Here is a 17,644-nt window from a genome sequence, read left to right on the forward strand (position 1 = left end):
GAGAAGGCCCAGCCCATGTCTTCGGAGGGCCAGGTGTGGCTGTGGCCATAGGGAAGGGCCAGCTGACATGTTTTGTGGGGACCGAGCAGGACCAGGTTGAATAGAAGCCACATACCGTTCAGTAGAAGAAAAAGCATCCCCCAAACCCTACTGTCTGGGATACATCCCTGTTCCGGCCACTGTGGCCGCTCTGACCTCTTCAGTCCCAGCAGCCAGTTTCACCAGGTGTAATACTGGTGGCCTTTTGGGTCTGCACCCAGCCCCCTGGGCACTCGGGATGAGTGGAGAGGATGGGGCCGAGGCAGTTCCTTGGGCTCCCCTTGAAAGCTTGTGCTCTGTTGACGTGATTGGGGGCAGTGGGAGGGGACTGACCCATAGCCAAGTGGCTCTGGGTAGGTGTCCAGGCAGCAGAAGGGGCACTCCCGAGGCAGGACCTGGGGTGGCGCGGCCCTTGGAGTGCAGCAATGACGTCACTGTCTCCCTTCAGCCTCAAGGAGCTGGAGTCCCAGGTGCGGTGTCTGGAGAAGGAGGCCACCGAGCTCAAGGAGGCAGTTGAGCAGCAGAAAGTGAAGAACAATGTGAGTGCTGAGAAGCGTGGGTGTGAGGCTGGCCTTGTGGGAATCCCACCCCTAACCACTCAGGAAAGGGTTTGGCTACCCCTTTATGTCCCGTTGTGCTGTTCGTGGCTGGAAGCCTGCCTGCCTTTGGTGGCTTGGGTGAGGCCTCTTTTCCCCTTTGGGTCCGTCATAAGGCCCAGAGCTGACTCCCTTCCCATCGGCTTGGGTCACGTGCCCAAGCATGGAGCCCCCTGCCCCCCCTTACCCCCACCCCATGGTGGAGTCAGAATGTACCAGTTGGTCTGGTCTGGGTCATATGGTCACCTTGGAGTAGGGAGGCAAATGTCATGAGAAGGGGATATGGAAGCCCCTTTCCTCTGCAGGGGGTGCGGAGCCCCCCCTACATCCTCCTTGCTGGGCTGCCCCTCACTGCTCCTCAGGTGGTCCCGGGCTCCCTGGCTCCCCCATCTCCTCTTCCCCCGGGAGCCCCGCCTGGCCCTCCCTGTGCCTGGTGCGGCCAGAGCCAGCTGAGGGGTCGGTGGTGACAGGAGCTGCTTCTCTCTGAGGAGCCAGCCGACCTTGTCTTCTTCTCTCTCCTTCACACTGGAGCCTCCTCACGGCCTGGTGCCACGGCCGCTCCCTAGTGGTTGGCCCCAGAGGAACCAGGCGACGTGCGCTAAGAGAAAGCACGTTTTGTCCCTTGGCAGTCTCCCCATTGGGGTCCCAAGTGGGGTTGGGGAGGGTTCTCCCTCGCTACTGAGCCCGGCTCAGGCAGCCCGGGTGGGATGTGTGGGCAGCCGACCGTCCCTGGCCGCTGACCTCTCCTGCCTCTGCCCCCAGGACCTCCGAGAGAAGAACTGGAAGGCCATGGAGGCTCTGGCCTTGGCGGAGAGAGCCTGTGAGGAGAAGCTGCGCTCCCTGACCCAGGCCAAGGTCAGAGTCCCACACGCGCAGACTCCCCTGCTGGTCAAGATTCGGTCGGCAACAAACCGCGTGCAGAGCAGCCTTGGCCTCGGAGCCTCAGAGATCCATGCCAGGGGGCCCCTCAGAGATCCGTGCCAGGGGGCCCCTCGGAGATCCGTGCCAGGGGGCCCCTCAGAGATCCGTGCCAGGGGGCCCCTCGGAGATCCGTGCCGGGGGGCCCCTCGGAGATCCGTGCCAGGGGGCCCCTCAGAGATGCATGCCAGGGGGCCCCTCAGAGATGCGTGCCAGGGGGCCTCAGAGGTGCGTGCCAGGGGCCCCCTCGGAGATCCATGCCAGGGAGCCCCTCGGAGATGCGTGCCAGGGGGCCCCTCAGAGATGCGTGCCAGGGGGCCCCTCGGAGATCTGTGCCAGGGGGCCCATCAGAGATCCGTGCCAGGGGGCCCCTCGGAGATCTGTGCCGGGGGGCCCCTCGGAGACCCGTGCCAGGGGGCCCCTCAGAGATGCGTGCCAGGGGGCCCTCAGAGGTGCGTGCCAGGGGCCCCCTCGGAGATCCATGCCAGGGGGCCCCTCGGAGATCTGTGCCAGGGGGCCCCTCGGAGATGCGTGCCAGGGGGCCCCTCAGAGATCCATGCCTGGGGGCCCCGAGGCCAGCGGACAGTGTGCCCTGTGCGCCTGCATCTTCCCCCTTACCCTCCTCCTCCCTCTCCTTCATTTATCCTTAAGGTGAAGGGGGGAACATACCCCCCGGTGCTTTTTCTCACCTGGGCCTTTTGCCGTTAGGGTGCAGAGACTGAGCGGCCATGGGACTATGAGCCCTCCTGGCCTCACTGCCTTTGAGCCCGAGGTTGGCTGTCCTCAAGTTGTTTTTCTCCCCGGCCACTTTCTCGGGGCCCATGAGATCCTGGCCCAGTAAGTCCTGTGGTTGATCTTTACCGTAAGTAGCAGAAGGAAAGTTGTCTTTAGCAGCAAGCTGTCTATAGGTCCTGGGCTCTGTGCCACCCAGCTCGGCGGAATGTGGGTGTCTCCATGTTTGGGGCCCCCATGTTGCCTCTGGAGCCCTGGGCCGGGAGCCAGCACTGAGCTCTGGCCTGGGGACGTGGCCTGCAGTGGCAGCCATGGGAGGCCTACCCACCCCCTCTTGCCACACGTTTCCGTCCTTGATGAAAGGCCCCGGGGCAGCTAGCCCTCCCCTCCCAGCCTCGCTCATGCAGAAGGAATGTCTGTCCTGTTATCATGAGCTCTGCAGTGACTTTCATGAACCTCCCAGGAAGCCTGAGGGTTGTAGCAGTTGAGGCCCCAAGACAAGGCAGGAGCTGGAGGGCTGGCCTCAGGTCAACAGCTGTAGTTAGACTCCTCAGAGGTGACCTGGAAGCCTGTGGCCTTTCTGTGGCAAATGCAGGAGCTGTGATGAGAGATGTCATCTGCAGTCATGCAGCCAGATTGATAGGAGCTGGTCTCTGGGTCCTCTGGCCCTTGCCTGGGACTCACGTGGCCAGGGGGCCTGAATGGGGTCATGAGGTCAAGGATTCAGAGCAGGCCACCGGCATCAACCAGCAGCGTTGTTTGCATCGGTGGTGAGCCAAGAAGGGTCACCACCCTTGAGACTTGAGTACAGATCACATGGGTGCTGTGGGCGGACGGGGCATCCGTTTGTCATGCACATTCCAGAACAGCATTGGAAGGTCCTGATCTGGTCAGAGTTCTAGTGTCACCCTCAGCTCTCCAGCCATGCCGTCGGCAGCAGGTTCAACCTACTGGGCACAGGATACTAGATAAGACTTTCTTTTAGCCAGAAACCTCCCCAGGGTCCTCCTTGCGCTTTGCATGGGAGCCTCAAGGAGGGCGGATGGGGTCTGGCCTGGCAGCCTGGCCAGTGTGAGTCAGGCTTCAGAAGAGCCAGGACCCCAACCAAGCCCTTAGCCCTTCTGGGTGGGTCCCTCCCTTTGCGGAGTGGGGGTCCTGATCCCCGCTGCTCCTGGCTGGCAATAGCCCTTAAGTGGTGGCTGCTGGGAGATTCACCTGTCCTCTGCCTCCCCCTCAGCAACCCCCCCCCACCCCCCAGCAGCTTGGCCGTCCACACGCACACAGGAGCACGCACACGCTCATGTGGAGAGCTCCAAAATTCAGAACCGATGGTGGGTAGGTTCCTGCTGGGGGGTGTCAGGAGCCTGCACCTGCCACGTGGGCACCTTGCTGTCTCCCCATCAGCACTTTGATCTGTCAGGACTGACCCAGCGCAGGCCGAGGTGGCCAGAGCCTGGCTGCTGAGGTTGAGCCCCCACTCCACCGCCCCTTTTGGTCCCACGGAAGCTACCTGTCTTCTCCTTTGATCCTGTCCCTCCCCCGAAGAGCTGAGGTGGGGACGGGCATCTCCAGGAACACTCCCTGGGGTTGCCCTAAGTGTCACAACTGAATGCTGCCCTCCCCCACCCGCCCACCACTGTTCTAGGAGGAATTGGAGAGGCAGCTCAGCTTGACCGAGGCACAGACCAAGGAAGCCCTGCTCGCCCTGCTGCCAGCACTCTCTGGCTCGGCACACCAGGTAGGAAGCGAGGTGGCTCCCGCGGGACCCCACTGCCCACAGGAAATGTCTCCGGGCCCTACCTCGTGTGTTTTGTGGCAGAGTTACACCGAGTGGCTGCAGGAACTCCGAGAGAAGGGCCCCGAGCTGCTGAAGCTGCCGCCAGCTAGCACAGAGCCCTCCTCGGTAAGCACAGGTGCCGACACACACCCTTGCCGGGGCCGCTGCGGTCACTTCTGCTGTCCCCTGTCGCTGGGAAGGGAGGGTGCCCGGAGCTGCCTCATCAGGCAGCTGGGCGAAACCTTTGTGCTTGGCTAGCCAGACCCCTGTTCTGCCCTCAGGACCTGGCCTCCAAGCTGAGGGAGGCTGAGGAGACCCAGAACAGTCTGCAGGCTGAGTGTGACCAGTACCGCACCATCCTGGCGGAGACGGTAGGGTGTGAGAGGCAGGGCCTCTGGCAAGGCTCTTGGCTGGGTGTCCCTCACGGGGCTGCCAGGAAAGAGCTCTCAGAGCCTCCAGGCAGTGGGCAGGCCAGTGGCCCTGGGGGAAAGAGCCCTGGGTTCAGACGCTGGCTCTGTGTGCCCTTGGGCGAGCCGTTGCCCCTGCCTGGGCCCCAAAGGGGATGAAGGAGGTGCTCAGGCCTTCATTGCTTCTGAGCGGAGGAGAGGGCTGGGCTGCGGGTTTGGAGCTGGGGGTGCAGAGACAGTCGGGACACGGAACAGTCTGGGAAAGGAAGAGGTGGGCATTTGGCTGACGGCCGGCTTGCAGCCACTGTCCGTGTGACTGCCGGAGCCACGCTAGGTCTAGACCTCCTGCCCGACCCCGTCCCGGGCCCCTGAGATCAGCGCTGGTGGCAAACCCAACGGAGATGAGAACCCTAGTGATGTCCTTCGGGTCACAGACCTCATTCCCCTGCGTGGCCCACGCACAGCCTTCGTTCGCACACTCGCCAGAGACCCCACTCCAGGACTGTGGCCCGCCTTCCTCCCCATGTGACAACTATGACGAAGTCAGAGCTGGGCCACGCTGACAGCCAGGCAGCCATCCCAGAGGAGCCGGGGGCACTAGGCTGTGGTTGTGTTCATGGGAGTAGGGTCTACAGGCAGAGGGGCGCCGCCTCAGTGTCCCTTTCCCCCAGGAGGGCATGCTCAAGGACCTACAGAGGAGCGTGGAGGAGGAGGAGCAGGTGTGGAAGGCCAAAGTGAGCGCCACGGAGGAGGAGCTCCAGAAGGTACTGGAAGGGCCCTGAGACCCTGGCCTGGAGCCAGTGACCTGGGCGTCACTCCGGGGGGGTCCGCCTTCCCTAGGAATTCAGACACAACTTCCCAAAGGCCCACAGCTAGATCAGAATTCATCAAAACCAGGGGAGCACCGATGGGGTCGCGCAGGTCTCCTGGGAGGCAGGAGGCGAGTGCGCTGGGTTTTGGCGATGCCACATAAAGTGTTGATTACGGAGTGACCACCGACTCCTCCGTCTCCAGGGCACCCCCACCCCTACCCTAGGGAGAGGCTGCTGGTCATGCGTGAGGTGGGCGGGCACCACTGGGCTTCCTGGGAGAGGGGGCCCCGTCCTGCTCGGGTCCGGGGACACGTGGCACCGCATCCCGGGACCATCCCTCCCCCACCAGGGGCTCACATTTGATGGGACCTTGCCCTTGCTTTGCAGTCACGGGTCACAGTGACACATCTCGAAGAGATTGTAGAGAAGCTGAGAGGAGAACTTGAAAGTTCAGATCAGGTAGGCGCGGGGGCTCTGCCCAGAGGGCTGCTTTCCTCATTACAGAGGCCACCGTAGTTCTTTCTCCCTCGTGGACCACACGTGTTGAGAGGGGTGGAGGGATCTCGTCCGTCCTGCTTTTCGTTCTTGAGAGCCACTTGCCACCTCAGAGTGGCCCGAGATAGCGGGGGGCCTGTGCAGGATGCCCGGCACACGGCAGCGTCTGCGGCGTGGGAGGGGCGCCGGGTGGCCCCAGGGCTCTGCAGACACGGTCAGCCCTGGCCTTGCGGAGGGGGCCTCTGGTGCCCACCTAACAAGGAAATCTAAAAGCTCTTCCCCACCGTGGAGTCTGGAACACATCTGGGCCCAGGAGTGCCGGAGTTCAGGACGGCATTCTGCTGCCAGGGACTCATTTCTGCCTGTCCTTGGTTGGCCCATCGCCAACAGGCCACGGAAAGTCTCCCAGCCCCTACCCCAGGGCAGCCAGCCTTGTTGCGCCCCGTCACCCTGTCTCCCGTGGTCAGTGCCTCCTGCTGGCCCACTCGAGACCTGTGGTGTGTGTGTGTGTGTGTGTGTGTATCCAGGTGCGGGAACACACCTCACATCTGGAAGCAGAGCTGGAGAAGCACATGGCGGCCTCCAGCGCCGAGTGCCAGAGCTACGCCAAGGAGGTGGCAGGGGTGAGTCTGCCCAGCGAGGTCTCCAGCCCGTCCTGGGTTTCTCCTTCCATGGTGCTCATTAATAGGAACTCAGAGTCTGGGCTCTCGGGCTTCTGCCCTGGCCGTGGGCCAGCTGACCTGAGAGAGGTGTCATGGGCAAATGGCAGAAAGACCGTGCCACCAACAGGGAAGCATACAGCCAGGACAGCCTCGTGAGGCCACTTCCTTCCCTGGCCCGGGGACACCATTTCAGGGGCAAATGGGCTTAAATCTGATACCGTTTACTGACTGTTCAGAGGTGGCACCCCCCCACCCCCCAGTCCTGGTTTGATTTCAAACTTTTGGCCGTATTTTATAAGATGGTCTGTAAATGAAGATCCAAGAAAGGCCTGTAGTGGATTCTGTCTTCCCCACGTCTTCAGACAGAAACCGTAGTTTGGGGAGGCCGAGGAGCCCCTGCCAGGCCCACGCTGCTCCAGAATGCTCTCGGGGTTTGGAGCAGCTTGTGTGCGTAGGTGTTAACTCATAGGAACTGGTTTTCTTTTCTCCTTTTCCCCCCATCACCTGGATTCATTTTCTCTCCAAGTTGAGGCAACTTTTATTAGAATCTCAGTCTCAGCTGGATGCAGCCAAGAGTGAAGCCCAGAAACAAAGCAATGAGCTCGCCCTGGTGAGTGAGCGTGGATGGGAGGGGAACAGTGCCAGGGTGTGTGTGCGTGTGTGTGGTTCATTGGCCAGTGGTGGTTCTCCACCCCGTGCAAGGTCACACGGCACGGTGGAGTGGGGTGTGCCCCGGTGTAACCTCTGGGGCCGGCTTTGATCAGCCGTGCTGAAGGGGCTCCTTGTGCGTTGGCCCAGAACTCGGAGCTGGGCGTGTGGCTGCCAGGGCCGGTGCTCGGGCTCTAGTCACACGTCCCCTGGTGCAGCCTGGCCCCGTAAAGGCACTGGGAGCTCAGGGCAGGGGTTCTGGGAAGTTCAAATCTCCGTGAGCCCTGTGGCTCAGCACTACCTCGCCCTCCGTGGCCCTCGGATGTTTTCTCACTTCAGCAGTGGCTCAAACCCATTCAGTCAAATGTATGGGTGGGCGTGGCACGGTGGGCGTGTGTCTGGCTGTGTATTTGCACAAACCCACCCTCCCTGTTTCAGGTCAGGCAGCAGCTGAGTGAGATGCAGAGCCACGTAGAGGATGGTGACGTAGCTGGGTCCCCGGCTGTCCCCCCTGAGGCCCCCCCAGCAGAGCAGGACCCTGTCGAGGTTAGGGCGGTGAGCCGGTCCCCAGATGTCTGTCACTAACAGCCCGCGTGGGCCCCCTCGAGCCCAGTTGGAGAGCAAAGGCGGCAGGCCTCTGTTCCGGCTAAACACTGGCAACTTGCGGCCTCCAGCGCCTGCTCTCCCCACCCCGCTCTGCCCCGAGAGGGACCACCAGGTTCTGAGGAAGTCCCAGAGCAGAGGAAGGGGCAGGGAAGCGGCCAGAAGGAGAGGGGTCGGGCGCTGGATCTTAACAGTTGTGCGCAGGAGTGGGGGGAAGAGGGAGTCGGGGTGGCTGGGCCTGCAGTCAGGGAGTCTGGTCTCCTGCCAGGGCCCTCGCCGACACGTCACAGCAGGGTGCTTGCCCTCCAGACTCTGGACCCAAGTGGCGTGGTTGCGAGCCCTCAGCGGGAGGTGGGGTCCTGTCACCAGAGTGGCAGTGGTGGGCACGACACTGTGGGGCGGGGACTTGCACGGTGGCTCTGAGGCCTCCTTGTGCCGTGAGTCTCAGGAAAGGTGTCTGAGGTCAGCAGAGGTGGTGGCCCTGGACCCGGGGGCCGAGGCACCGTCTCCGCGCAGCGGGAGTGTAGGAGCGACTGTCAGCTGGCTGGTGGGCAGCCAGGGGCAGGGAAAGGCCGAGGGGGCGCAAGGAGCTAGGAGGCGGCGCCTGCCCAGGAGCCCTGGTTCCCAAGGGGGTCCTTCACCGGGTTCCCACAGTCTGTGCGGTGTTTCCACGCAGCTGAAGACGCAGCTGGAGCGGACGGAAGCCCTCCTGGAGGACGAGCAGGCACAACGGCAGAAGCTCACGGCCGAGTTTGAGGAGGTCAGGCCCTGGCTCTGTAGCCCTCGGGGTGTCGGGGACAGTGGGGGTATGGGCCGGGGTCTGCCGGGCGGTCTGGCCTTGTCCCTCCTGGGGTGGGGAGGGGGGTGCCACACAGTCCCCTGCCCCGTACGTGTGGGTCCCGCCTGCTCTCCCTGGCCACAGCCTTAATCCCCTCCTGGTGGGCGTCCCCAGGCGGACTTATAGGACCTGTGGGGTGTGTATGGCGTCCCGCCCATGCCCCGCTGCCCTCTCTCTACACCAAGGCTCAGAGCTCGGCGTGTCGGCTGCAGGCAGAGCTGGAGAAGCTCCGCAGCATGGGGCCCCTCGAGTCTTCAGAAGCAGAGGAGGCCACGCAGCTGAAGGTAGAGGGGGCCCGGGGGGTCTGTTCCAGGGCTCAGGGTGGGGTCAGGAAAGGAGCACCACCTCTCCCGCCCCGGCTCTTGCCACCATCTCCCACTGTCACTCCGTGCGGTGGGAGCCATCTTGAGGCCCCTCGGGCAGGGTCCAGCCTCATTTGGTGGTGATGGGGGTGGCGGGATGTCTAAACTTTTGATGTCGCACACAGCAGCCACCAGTCAGCGGGGCTGTTTACATTAAACAAAACTGGAAGTTCAGTTCCTCCGTCACGCTAGCCACAGTACGCCGTAGGACATGCCCCGTGTCGTAGGAAGCTCTACTGGTAGTGCTGGTAGCTGGGACAGAGACCTATCTCTGGGTGACCAGGAGATCACATCCTCCCGCCGCCTTTGGAAGACTCCGGCTTCCCGGGCATATAGCCACGTGGTCTTTCTGCTGTGTGCCACGTGACAGCTGATCTCCTTTGATCCTGTGACCACCCACAGGAGAGACTAGAAAAAGAGAAGAAGTTAACCAGTGACCTGGGACGCGCTGCCACCAAATTACAGGAGCTTTTAAAGACGACCCAGGAGCAACTGGCAAAGGAGAAAGACACGGTGAAGAAATTGCAGGAGCAGCTGGACAGAACAGTGAGTGTCCTGGCCCCAACCATGGCCTCGGCTGCCCCATCCCCAGAGCTGGGCCCTGGCCCAGAGCAGAGCAGACCCCGTGGGAGTCAGGGTGGGAAGGGCCAGGTGGGGTTGTGGGAGCCCCAGGAGTCCCAGGACGCAGGATAGATGGGAGAGCCAGGCCTGGGGGCCGGAAGTGGTGGGGTCAGACTCCTGAAAGTGGGTGGCAGGACATTCAGCCTGCTGGGCCCAGCGCCTGCCCTCCTGTGGCTCCCCTTGGTGGGAAGTACGTCTCTGGCCCCCACTGCCAGCTAAGTCCTCGCTCTGCAGCCTGGGGGACCAGGGTCCTCACCCAACTCAAGGCCCTCCCTCTCCTATGTCCCCGGCTCCTGTCAGCCCCCGGAGTCCACTCTGGTTTTCCAGACTTGCTGGGCTGGGTGTTCTCTGAAAGTATTGGAGTGGTGGGGGGGTGTTAATCCCAAGGGGTGATTGGAGGTCCCTAGGAGTTCGGGGTGAATGCTCGCCTTGGCTCTTTGACCCCAGCCTCTCCTTCCGTCTGCCCACCTTTGTTCGCAGGAGGACAGTAGCAGCTCAAAGGAGGGCACTTCTGTCTGAGTCTCCTCTGCGGGAAGAGAAGTTACTGTTCAACTTACCAAAATGCCTTACACATTCCTTACAGATAAATAAACCGACCAACAGCGTTATCCAGGCCCAACTTCCAGTAGCTCTGAGAGAAGCCATTAGAGACGAGAGTCTCTTAGAATCACAGAAATAGATCTTCCAGACCCCTGTTTGTAAAAGAACCTTTGTCACGTTTGATAAACACTATTCCCCAGGACCAGGCCTGGACCACCACCGAGCAGTCGCCAAAGCCCTTATCAGCTCCGTGACAGACCCCAGGGTGTGAGCTGGGGAGGCTGGGGCCTCTGGGGACCCGTGTGTCAATCAGTGCAATTGTTTTCTCTCACTGGGCTGGGGAGTGGGAGGCGGGCGGGGCCAGGTGAGGAGTCTCAAAGGCTGTGGGACAGACTGGAGGGTCACAGCCCGGCCCAGCGAGGCAGCAGCCCTCAGCCCTGGGAGAAGTTGCCAGCAAGAACGGATGTATGACCTCCGGATGTTAATGCCATTAAAACCAACGTTGTCGCCCGGCACTTCGGTCTCGTCTGGTCTGCTGGGGCTCCCTGGCCTGGCCGCTGGGCCCAGGATGAGGAACGAAGAGGGGCTGTCTCCCTCAGGGGAAGAACAAGTGTGCTGTTTGGTTCCCCTGAAATCAGGAGATTTGCAGCTGTCTTGGGGGCTCCCCCAGCACTTCTCCCGGTCATGGCACCCGGTGACCAGATGTGCTGACCGCTGCCCCCACCCTTGAGAATCGGAGGCTACCTAAGCAGGCCACGGGTGGCCTAGGCTGTTGTCCAGGGTGAGCTCTGTGAACGAGCAAGGGAATCTGTGTCCTGACTGAGGCTTGGACGCTCCTCTGTGCCTCAGGGGGGTGGTCCAGAGCTGGAGCAGCCAGCCCAGACTTGCCAAGATCCTAAGACCCACTGTGTCTGGCAGCTGGAGGCAGCGTGGTCTTGGAGGAAGCAGTGGGAATCGAGCTTGAGCAACACCTGGATTGGAGGGGTCGGGTCCCAGGATGGGTGGGACCAAGCCAGGAGCAAGCAGGTGAATCTGAGCAGCCTGGGGCTTGGTGGCATCAACCAGTCCTGTTAAGGGGTTGCCTCGAGCAAGCACTGTCCCCTTTCATCACCCTCCTGAGCCTCAGGCCTGTGACAGGAGTTGGATTGGCCAGGGGGAGGGCGCACACCCTCACAGCAGGTCCAGCACAATGGGGAGGGTGCCAAAGAAGGGCAATGCAAGAACTAGCCTCCACTGCCTGCTTTGGGACCTCCGTATGTCAGGAGTCAAACCCACCAGAGGGCACTTCTGTGGGTGGCCGTCACGGGAACCTTGAGACCCAGGCAGCATATTCTCAAGCCAGCAGCCTCTGCACTGAGCAATCCTCCCGAGGCCAGGCAGTACTGCCTTCAATCTGCAGGACCCTGACCTGGTCCCGGCTCCTGGGGGCCACCTAATCATGCTATGTGGCACCTATGTATTGCAACGGTATTGGCATAAAGGATGCTGGGAGTTTGAGGAAGGCTCCCCAGAAAAGTGAGCTTAAGCTGGAGTTCACCAGAGCAGGAGATGTTTGTCAGGGGAGGGGAGAAAGGCCCAAGGCCAAGGGGACGGCAGGTGCAGGGACAGGAAGTGAGGTCAAGGGGGCCTTGTAGAGCCAGGTTACAAAGGACAAGGTGTCCAGACAGGTAAGGCAGTAGGGGCTGTGACATTTTTAAGAGGACACCATCCTACCTGTCCTAGAACTCTGGAGGGGGCTTACGTGGAAAGAGGAAGCCCATGCTTTGGCAGGAGACTGAACAGAAGTGACTGGTAATATCTGATGCTGACCACATGCCCAGCCCTGCCCTTGGTTCTCACGTGAAACTTTTCAGAACCCATGGGCGGTATACCGCCCGCCCCCCCCCCCCCCCCCCCCGCCATTTTACAAAGAATCCCCACAGAAGGGAAAGCTCACCTGGTAAAAGGCAAGGCAGGTTTTAAACCCACCTTATTGTCAGTGCAGCATGCAGCCTGGAGGGCCAGCTGGAGGAGAAGAGTTGTGGAGTCCATGGACCCCATGAACAGTGGCCACTGAACACCCCCCAAACCTGTGGTCCCTCACTGTACCTTCCGTGTCCCCTGTGCACGAGGAGCAGGGATTCTGTGCTGGAGGACTGGCCCTATGGGGGGAGTCACAACCCTCCTCCCGCTGACACAGTGGCCTTATGGCAAGTGGTTTGGGGCCCTGGTCAGTCTCCTGTTGGAAAACTGAGGCCAGACTTGGCCCTGCGCCAGGACACCCGCCTCAGAATTGTCACCGGGCCCTGTGAGCCTACATTTCTAGTAAGTTCCATCCCCTTGCCATGCTGCAGAATTGAGAACCCCTATGCTGGGCAGGTGCCCTCTGAAGGCACAGGAACAGGGGGGGCTCTGGGGCAAGAAAGGCACGGAGAGAGACCTGGGGGCACCAAACTGCCGCCTTCGGGTATTACAGGGCGGCAGCTGCTCCCTGGGTTCTGGCTCCAGCCCTACCCCCTGCTCAAACCACGTGGTAAGAGGCCCAGTGTCCACCGGTTAGGAGGAGGTAGAACAAAGGCAGGGTGTGGGGCCCCTGGGGGCTCTGAAAATGCCATGTCAGAGACTACCTGCCACTCAGGCTTTAAGGGCCCATCGTCAGTCTTCCGCTCCACACGCCCCAGCAAATGTGCCACGCAGCGCTGAGGCCCAGCAGAAGGGAACCCAAGTTCGCCAAGCAGCCTGATAGGGTTTGCCTCTGCCTGGCCTCCTCACCAGGGCTGTTCCTGGGCAAGCTTCCATCACCAGGCTGGGGAAGGAAGAAAGAGCCATTCAGGAAGATATCGGAGACAGCCACCCTTGGTAGATGCTAGAACAGGAGGCTGATAGGCACCTCGTGTTTGTCAACATGGCACAGATGCCCTGAAAGCCTGGCTCATCGGCCCGGCCATTCCTAGCTCTGCGTCCTGCAAATGGAGTATCGGTGCAGCACAGGACAACCGGCTCTTGCAGTCACTTGCTAAGTTCAATGTGGAGGCAGGAGTCACCCGGGCTCGGTTAGAGCACTGGCTGGCCCGCCAGTCTGCTGACAAGAAGCCATGCTCTCCCCTAGGTCAGGCTTCACAGAGGCCACAGCCGGGGCTCAGCACTGCCACTGCCATCGGAGACCCCCGACAGTGCAAGTGGGAGAGTTCTGAGAACATCTAGTCTACACCCCACCCTTCAGAGGCTCCAGGAATTGACCTGAAGCTCCAGGGTCACACAGCCCATAAACAGCCATCTCCAGACCTGGGAGCCCCATCGTGCCAGCAGCGACTCTTGTGACTAAGTTCCTCTGGTCATCTCAGCATGATATTTAGTAAAATGTATACACACCAGGATGCCTGGCCTGTAGGCAGCAAAAACACAAGGTTTTAGAAACCACCAGACACCCTCCATAAATGTCTTCTAAGCTTCCTTCAGGTTTGGGTCTAATAGGATTCAAAGCCCAAAAGAACTCTCGCCCTTTCCTGCCCCAGTTCCAGTCTCATCCCTGGCACCGAACAAGATTAACCTCAGAATTCCAGATGTCAGAAACAAGGAACTCCCCTGGGATACAATGGGAATAGCTTAGGGACAGAAAACAAGAGATCCAAATTGTAGCCCCAGGGCTGCCCAGTAGAAGTTGTGTGACTTTCCTTCCTGGGCTGCCTACCAAGGGCACTGGCTAGGGGCTGGGGAAGTCTCAAGGGCAGACCTGGCCAGCCAGATGCAGCTCAAGTTACACAAGCCTTCCTTCCACCAAAACTCTGGCTCCTAGAACTTCACCCTCTTGCAGCCACAATGCAATTATGGGTGACCCTTGAACAACTCGGGGGTTAGGGGCAAGATACCCCTACCTGCATAGTGAAGAATCTGTGTATTACTTTTTTGTTGTCGTTTTTAAGTAGGCTCCACACCCAGCAAAGAGCCTAACATGGGGCTTGAACTCACGACTGAGATCAAGACCTGAGCTGAGATCAAGAGTCAGGATTTAACCGACTGAGCTACCCAGGCACCCGTGTATTACATTTTTTGACTCCTCCAAAAACTCTAATAGCCTCCTAGTGACGTGAAGCCTTACCAATAACAGATTAATACATTTTGCAAGGTATGTGTATTGTACACTGTATTCTTACAGTAAAGCTGCTGTTAAAATCATAAGGAAAATCCATAAATAAATGGACCCACACAGTGCAAACTTGTATTGTTCAAGGGTCAACCATAATGACCCTTCTTCTAGCTGCAGCTCAGCTGGAACTTGGTCTGGAGAGTGTTGCCGTGTTTCAGAAATGCCCAGATCACGGGAAAGTGATGTGTCCCTGGGCATATCCAATCTGTTAGTCCCAAGAGCAACAAACCAGTCAAGAAACAGAAGCTGCCCTTCCTGTGTGTGTGGACGAGCCAGCACTCTGGGCAGTTCTGCAGAAAGGAAACCACTCGACTGAGCCTAATTCTATTATCTGAGTCGCTGTGCTATTTTCTCAGGGATTAATATTCCCTGAAAGAACGAACTTCACAGTCAAGCTCTGTATTTGTTAGCAATGGCTTTATTTGCTTCTTTCCCAGGGCAAGGGAGTATCACTTTAGTCAGCTTTCCACAAACACATTTTTGTAATGTGTTTACACTTGTAAAAATGTAAATGTGTTTGCTGAGAGCAGAGTACACCTGCCAGTTTTATTCCTCACCAGTGTTGGCTGAGGTCTCAAACTCTAATTCTGCATCAGAATTACCTGGAGTCCTTGTTAGCAGGATTCTTGGGCCCCAACCTCAGGAATCCAGTAAGAATCTCTCAAAAGTTCCCCTAGGTAGAGATAACAAGTAACTATTAGCATCTTCCCAATTTCTGCTGTAAGAGTGGAGTGTTGGGAGACGTTTACGTTCTCTTACATCCCTGTACCAGTTTGAAATCCTTCCGTTCCCACAGCCATGCATCCCTCTCCCATACCCCCAACACACACGCAAATGCACACACACCAGCAGGAAAGGGTGGTTACACAGGTAGCACCACATGTCACAAGCTAAAACCACAGAAAAAAGCTTCCTTCTTTTAAAACTCTTTGACCAAATACCTGGCTGTATCTACATGGCTGATTCTGGAGTAGGGCAGCCGTGGCCTGTGATGCTTCTTGGGCGGGCTGTTAATATACACGGTCTCTGAAAGCACTGCTTTGCAGTAGAGAAAATAAGAAACTCCGGAAGAAAGAATGACAAGCAGTCCATCAGTAACAGTAAGCCAGTAGCCAGCACGGTCTTCTAGACCATTCTTTTTTTTTTTTTTTTTGAGAGCGAGTGTGGAGGAGGGGGCAGAGGGTGAGAGACAGACACATGGATGGACAGACGGAGGGAGGGCAGGCTCTACACCCAGCCTGGAACCAAACATGTGGCTTGATCTCATGACCCTGGGATCATGACCTGAGCTGAAATCAAGAGTCAGATGTTCTTCAACTGACTGAACCACCCAGGTGCCCCTAGACAATTCTGAAAGAAGTATTTTGATTTAAGTGTAACTTTTTTGTCTCCCAAACAAATCAGGAGATATAAGCCTGCTGTTTGAATACACATTTAGAGTAGGAAAGGATTCCCAACTTTTACACCAACTTCCTCGTTCAATAAGAGGAGGAAAGAACTGTGATTTAACTCTAATGGTCTGAAATACCCAAACCTCCACGCCTTACCCCACTTATGGAAGGCAGAATCCTCCATCCCCAATTCACCGTGAATAATTACACGAGAGGGAGTTAAAAATGCTTCCTTTATTACACAAAGCCAATACTGCTACTTCTAAGTCCAACAGTGTGCATCTCTACACCGTTCAAAGTGTCGTTATGCCTGTGATGTTAAGGACAATCACTTGCAAGTGTCATCAGGTGGTGGCTTCCGTGGGTGTCATCCATTACACCTGCTCCCCATTTCCCATACAATCCACAAACTGCTCTAGGAAACTTGGAAGTTCTCCCAGGCCCCAGCATAAACATGTACCTAATGTTCTTCCACACTTTACTGTACCAGAAGCAACAAAATTTTGAAGGAGACACAATTAAAGAGGTCACAAGTGTCCCAGCTTGTCAATACACCATTTTATCATTTTCACTAACAAAGTATATTACATTGGAGCCCTAATTTGTGTTATAATGAAGTCGTTGCAAGGTATTGCACATTCTCCTGAGGACACACCATGATTTTATTTCCAAGATGCAAGGTCACTCTCAGAGCAGTCTCCCGAACTAGCGAATGGAGAGCTTACTGCAGGTGCAGAGAGCTGCTTCCTGTATTCCAACCGCGTGCTCAAAATAGTGCTTTGCAAAATCAGCGCCGGTTAGAAGTGTGCACAATTCTGAGGCAGTCTCCATCACACAGTTGCTAGAATTAGAAGGCTGCCTGACTTAGTCTTACTGTAGTTAGTATATTAGTGCTGTTACATATGGTGAGGAGATTTATTTTCTAGTATGCAGTTTAGCTCCAGAGAGAATAAATTGGGGCCAAAATTATAACCAGATTATGACCAATTCTCTAAGCAAAGAAACAAAGTAACTGCTGAGGTTACAAAGATGCAGTGATTCTCTTCATACGGCCTTGTACTGTTTTGTGAACTGCATTATTAAAAATCATGAGTTTAACAAAAATCTTTACAAGCCAACCCATCAAAAACAGGCATCTGGCCAATAAGAATTTAATTTCACACCAATAAAACTTCAGATTTTAGATTTATTTAGGGCCATCTGCACATGTTTATAGAATATTTAATTTACTCTAACAGATGACAAGACAGCTCCCCCTCAGTGAGACCCTGGCCTAAACATTTATATAGCAAGAGGATAACATTAAACATGGAAGCTTTCAATTTGTGGCACTGAATGATGGTCTACACAGGGCATCCTTCAAAAGCTACAATTAAGGATCCACCTAGCTTTTCAGCAATACAAGCCCGATTGAGGTCTTCTGGCCCATTTGCTTGACATTCGTGTTTTATGCCTAGGAAGGAAAAACAACAATTCTATTTAAGAATTATAGCAGTAATTTAACCTATTTCTCTAAGACAGCAACTGTTTTAAAAGACCAGCGCTAACATGGATAGACAAACTGTGGTATATATAAACAACAGAATACTACAGTGAGGAGAATCAATAATCTGTAGCTACATGCGACAAAATGAAAGACTAACAGAACACTGACTAAAAGAAGCCAAACTTTATAAAAACATACATTCTAGATGATTCTATTTGTATAACAGAAAATCAGCCAAAGCTATTTTATGCTGCTAGAAGTCAGGGTGCTGGTTCCACGTGGAAGAAGGAGTAAAAGAAAGTGGTGTGACTGGAAGGGATACGAGGGAGACTTTTGGGGTGCTGGTTGTTAAATCAAGAAACCACCATTTTGTTCAGTTTGTGAAAATTGAGTTCTACAATCATTTATGATGCATACTTTTCTATAGCTATGTTGTACTTCAATAAAAACTTAAGGTCTAGTAATTTTCTTGGTTTTTAAAATGTAAAAATATGAATTCAGTGTTTTGATTGCACAGTTGATTTTAGTTAACTACACTGAAGAATAAGAGTATTTACACAACCAGCATCTCCTTTGCTCTAGAAGTTAGCT

At 56.9% G+C, this 17,644-nt stretch overlaps 2 protein-coding genes across 4 annotated transcripts in view; one reads left to right on the forward strand and one right to left on the reverse strand.

The window, feature by feature from the left end:
* Nucleotides 1-10,565, forward strand: part of RRBP1 (ribosome binding protein 1) — a 65,004-nt gene extending 54,439 nt beyond the window's left edge. For 2 of the 3 annotated variants that reach the window (XM_058684810.1, XM_058684809.1), the window contains 14 exons: nucleotides 488-578; nucleotides 1,398-1,490; nucleotides 3,931-4,023; nucleotides 4,105-4,188; nucleotides 4,344-4,433; nucleotides 5,141-5,233; nucleotides 5,669-5,740; nucleotides 6,304-6,399; nucleotides 6,965-7,048; nucleotides 7,525-7,632; nucleotides 8,366-8,449; nucleotides 8,713-8,811; nucleotides 9,292-9,435; nucleotides 9,991-10,565. In XM_058684810.1, the coding sequence (XP_058540793.1) occupies nucleotides 488-578; nucleotides 1,398-1,490; nucleotides 3,931-4,023; nucleotides 4,105-4,188; nucleotides 4,344-4,433; nucleotides 5,141-5,233; nucleotides 5,669-5,740; nucleotides 6,304-6,399; nucleotides 6,965-7,048; nucleotides 7,525-7,632; nucleotides 8,366-8,449; nucleotides 8,713-8,811; nucleotides 9,292-9,435; nucleotides 9,991-10,029 (1,270 nt within the window). In that variant the 3' untranslated portion in view covers nucleotides 10,030-10,565. The remainder of the gene's footprint in view (nucleotides 1-487; nucleotides 579-1,397; nucleotides 1,491-3,930; nucleotides 4,024-4,104; nucleotides 4,189-4,343; nucleotides 4,434-5,140; nucleotides 5,234-5,668; nucleotides 5,741-6,303; nucleotides 6,400-6,964; nucleotides 7,049-7,524; nucleotides 7,633-8,365; nucleotides 8,450-8,712; nucleotides 8,812-9,291; nucleotides 9,436-9,990) is intronic. The other variant, XM_058684811.1, reaches the window with a different exon arrangement.
* Nucleotides 10,566-15,783: 5,218 nt separating this feature from the next.
* Nucleotides 15,784-17,644, reverse strand: part of DSTN (destrin, actin depolymerizing factor) — a 35,357-nt gene continuing 33,496 nt past the window's right edge. The window contains exon 4 of the mRNA XM_058684821.1: nucleotides 15,784-17,020. Coding sequence (XP_058540804.1) covers nucleotides 16,911-17,020 — 110 coding nt within the window. The 3' untranslated portion in view covers nucleotides 15,784-16,910. The remainder of the gene's footprint in view (nucleotides 17,021-17,644) is intronic.

The sequence above is a fragment of the Neofelis nebulosa genome, chromosome 9, assembly GCF_028018385.1.
Source record: "Neofelis nebulosa isolate mNeoNeb1 chromosome 9, mNeoNeb1.pri, whole genome shotgun sequence".
Classification (NCBI taxonomy): Eukaryota; Metazoa; Chordata; class Mammalia; order Carnivora; family Felidae; genus Neofelis; species Neofelis nebulosa.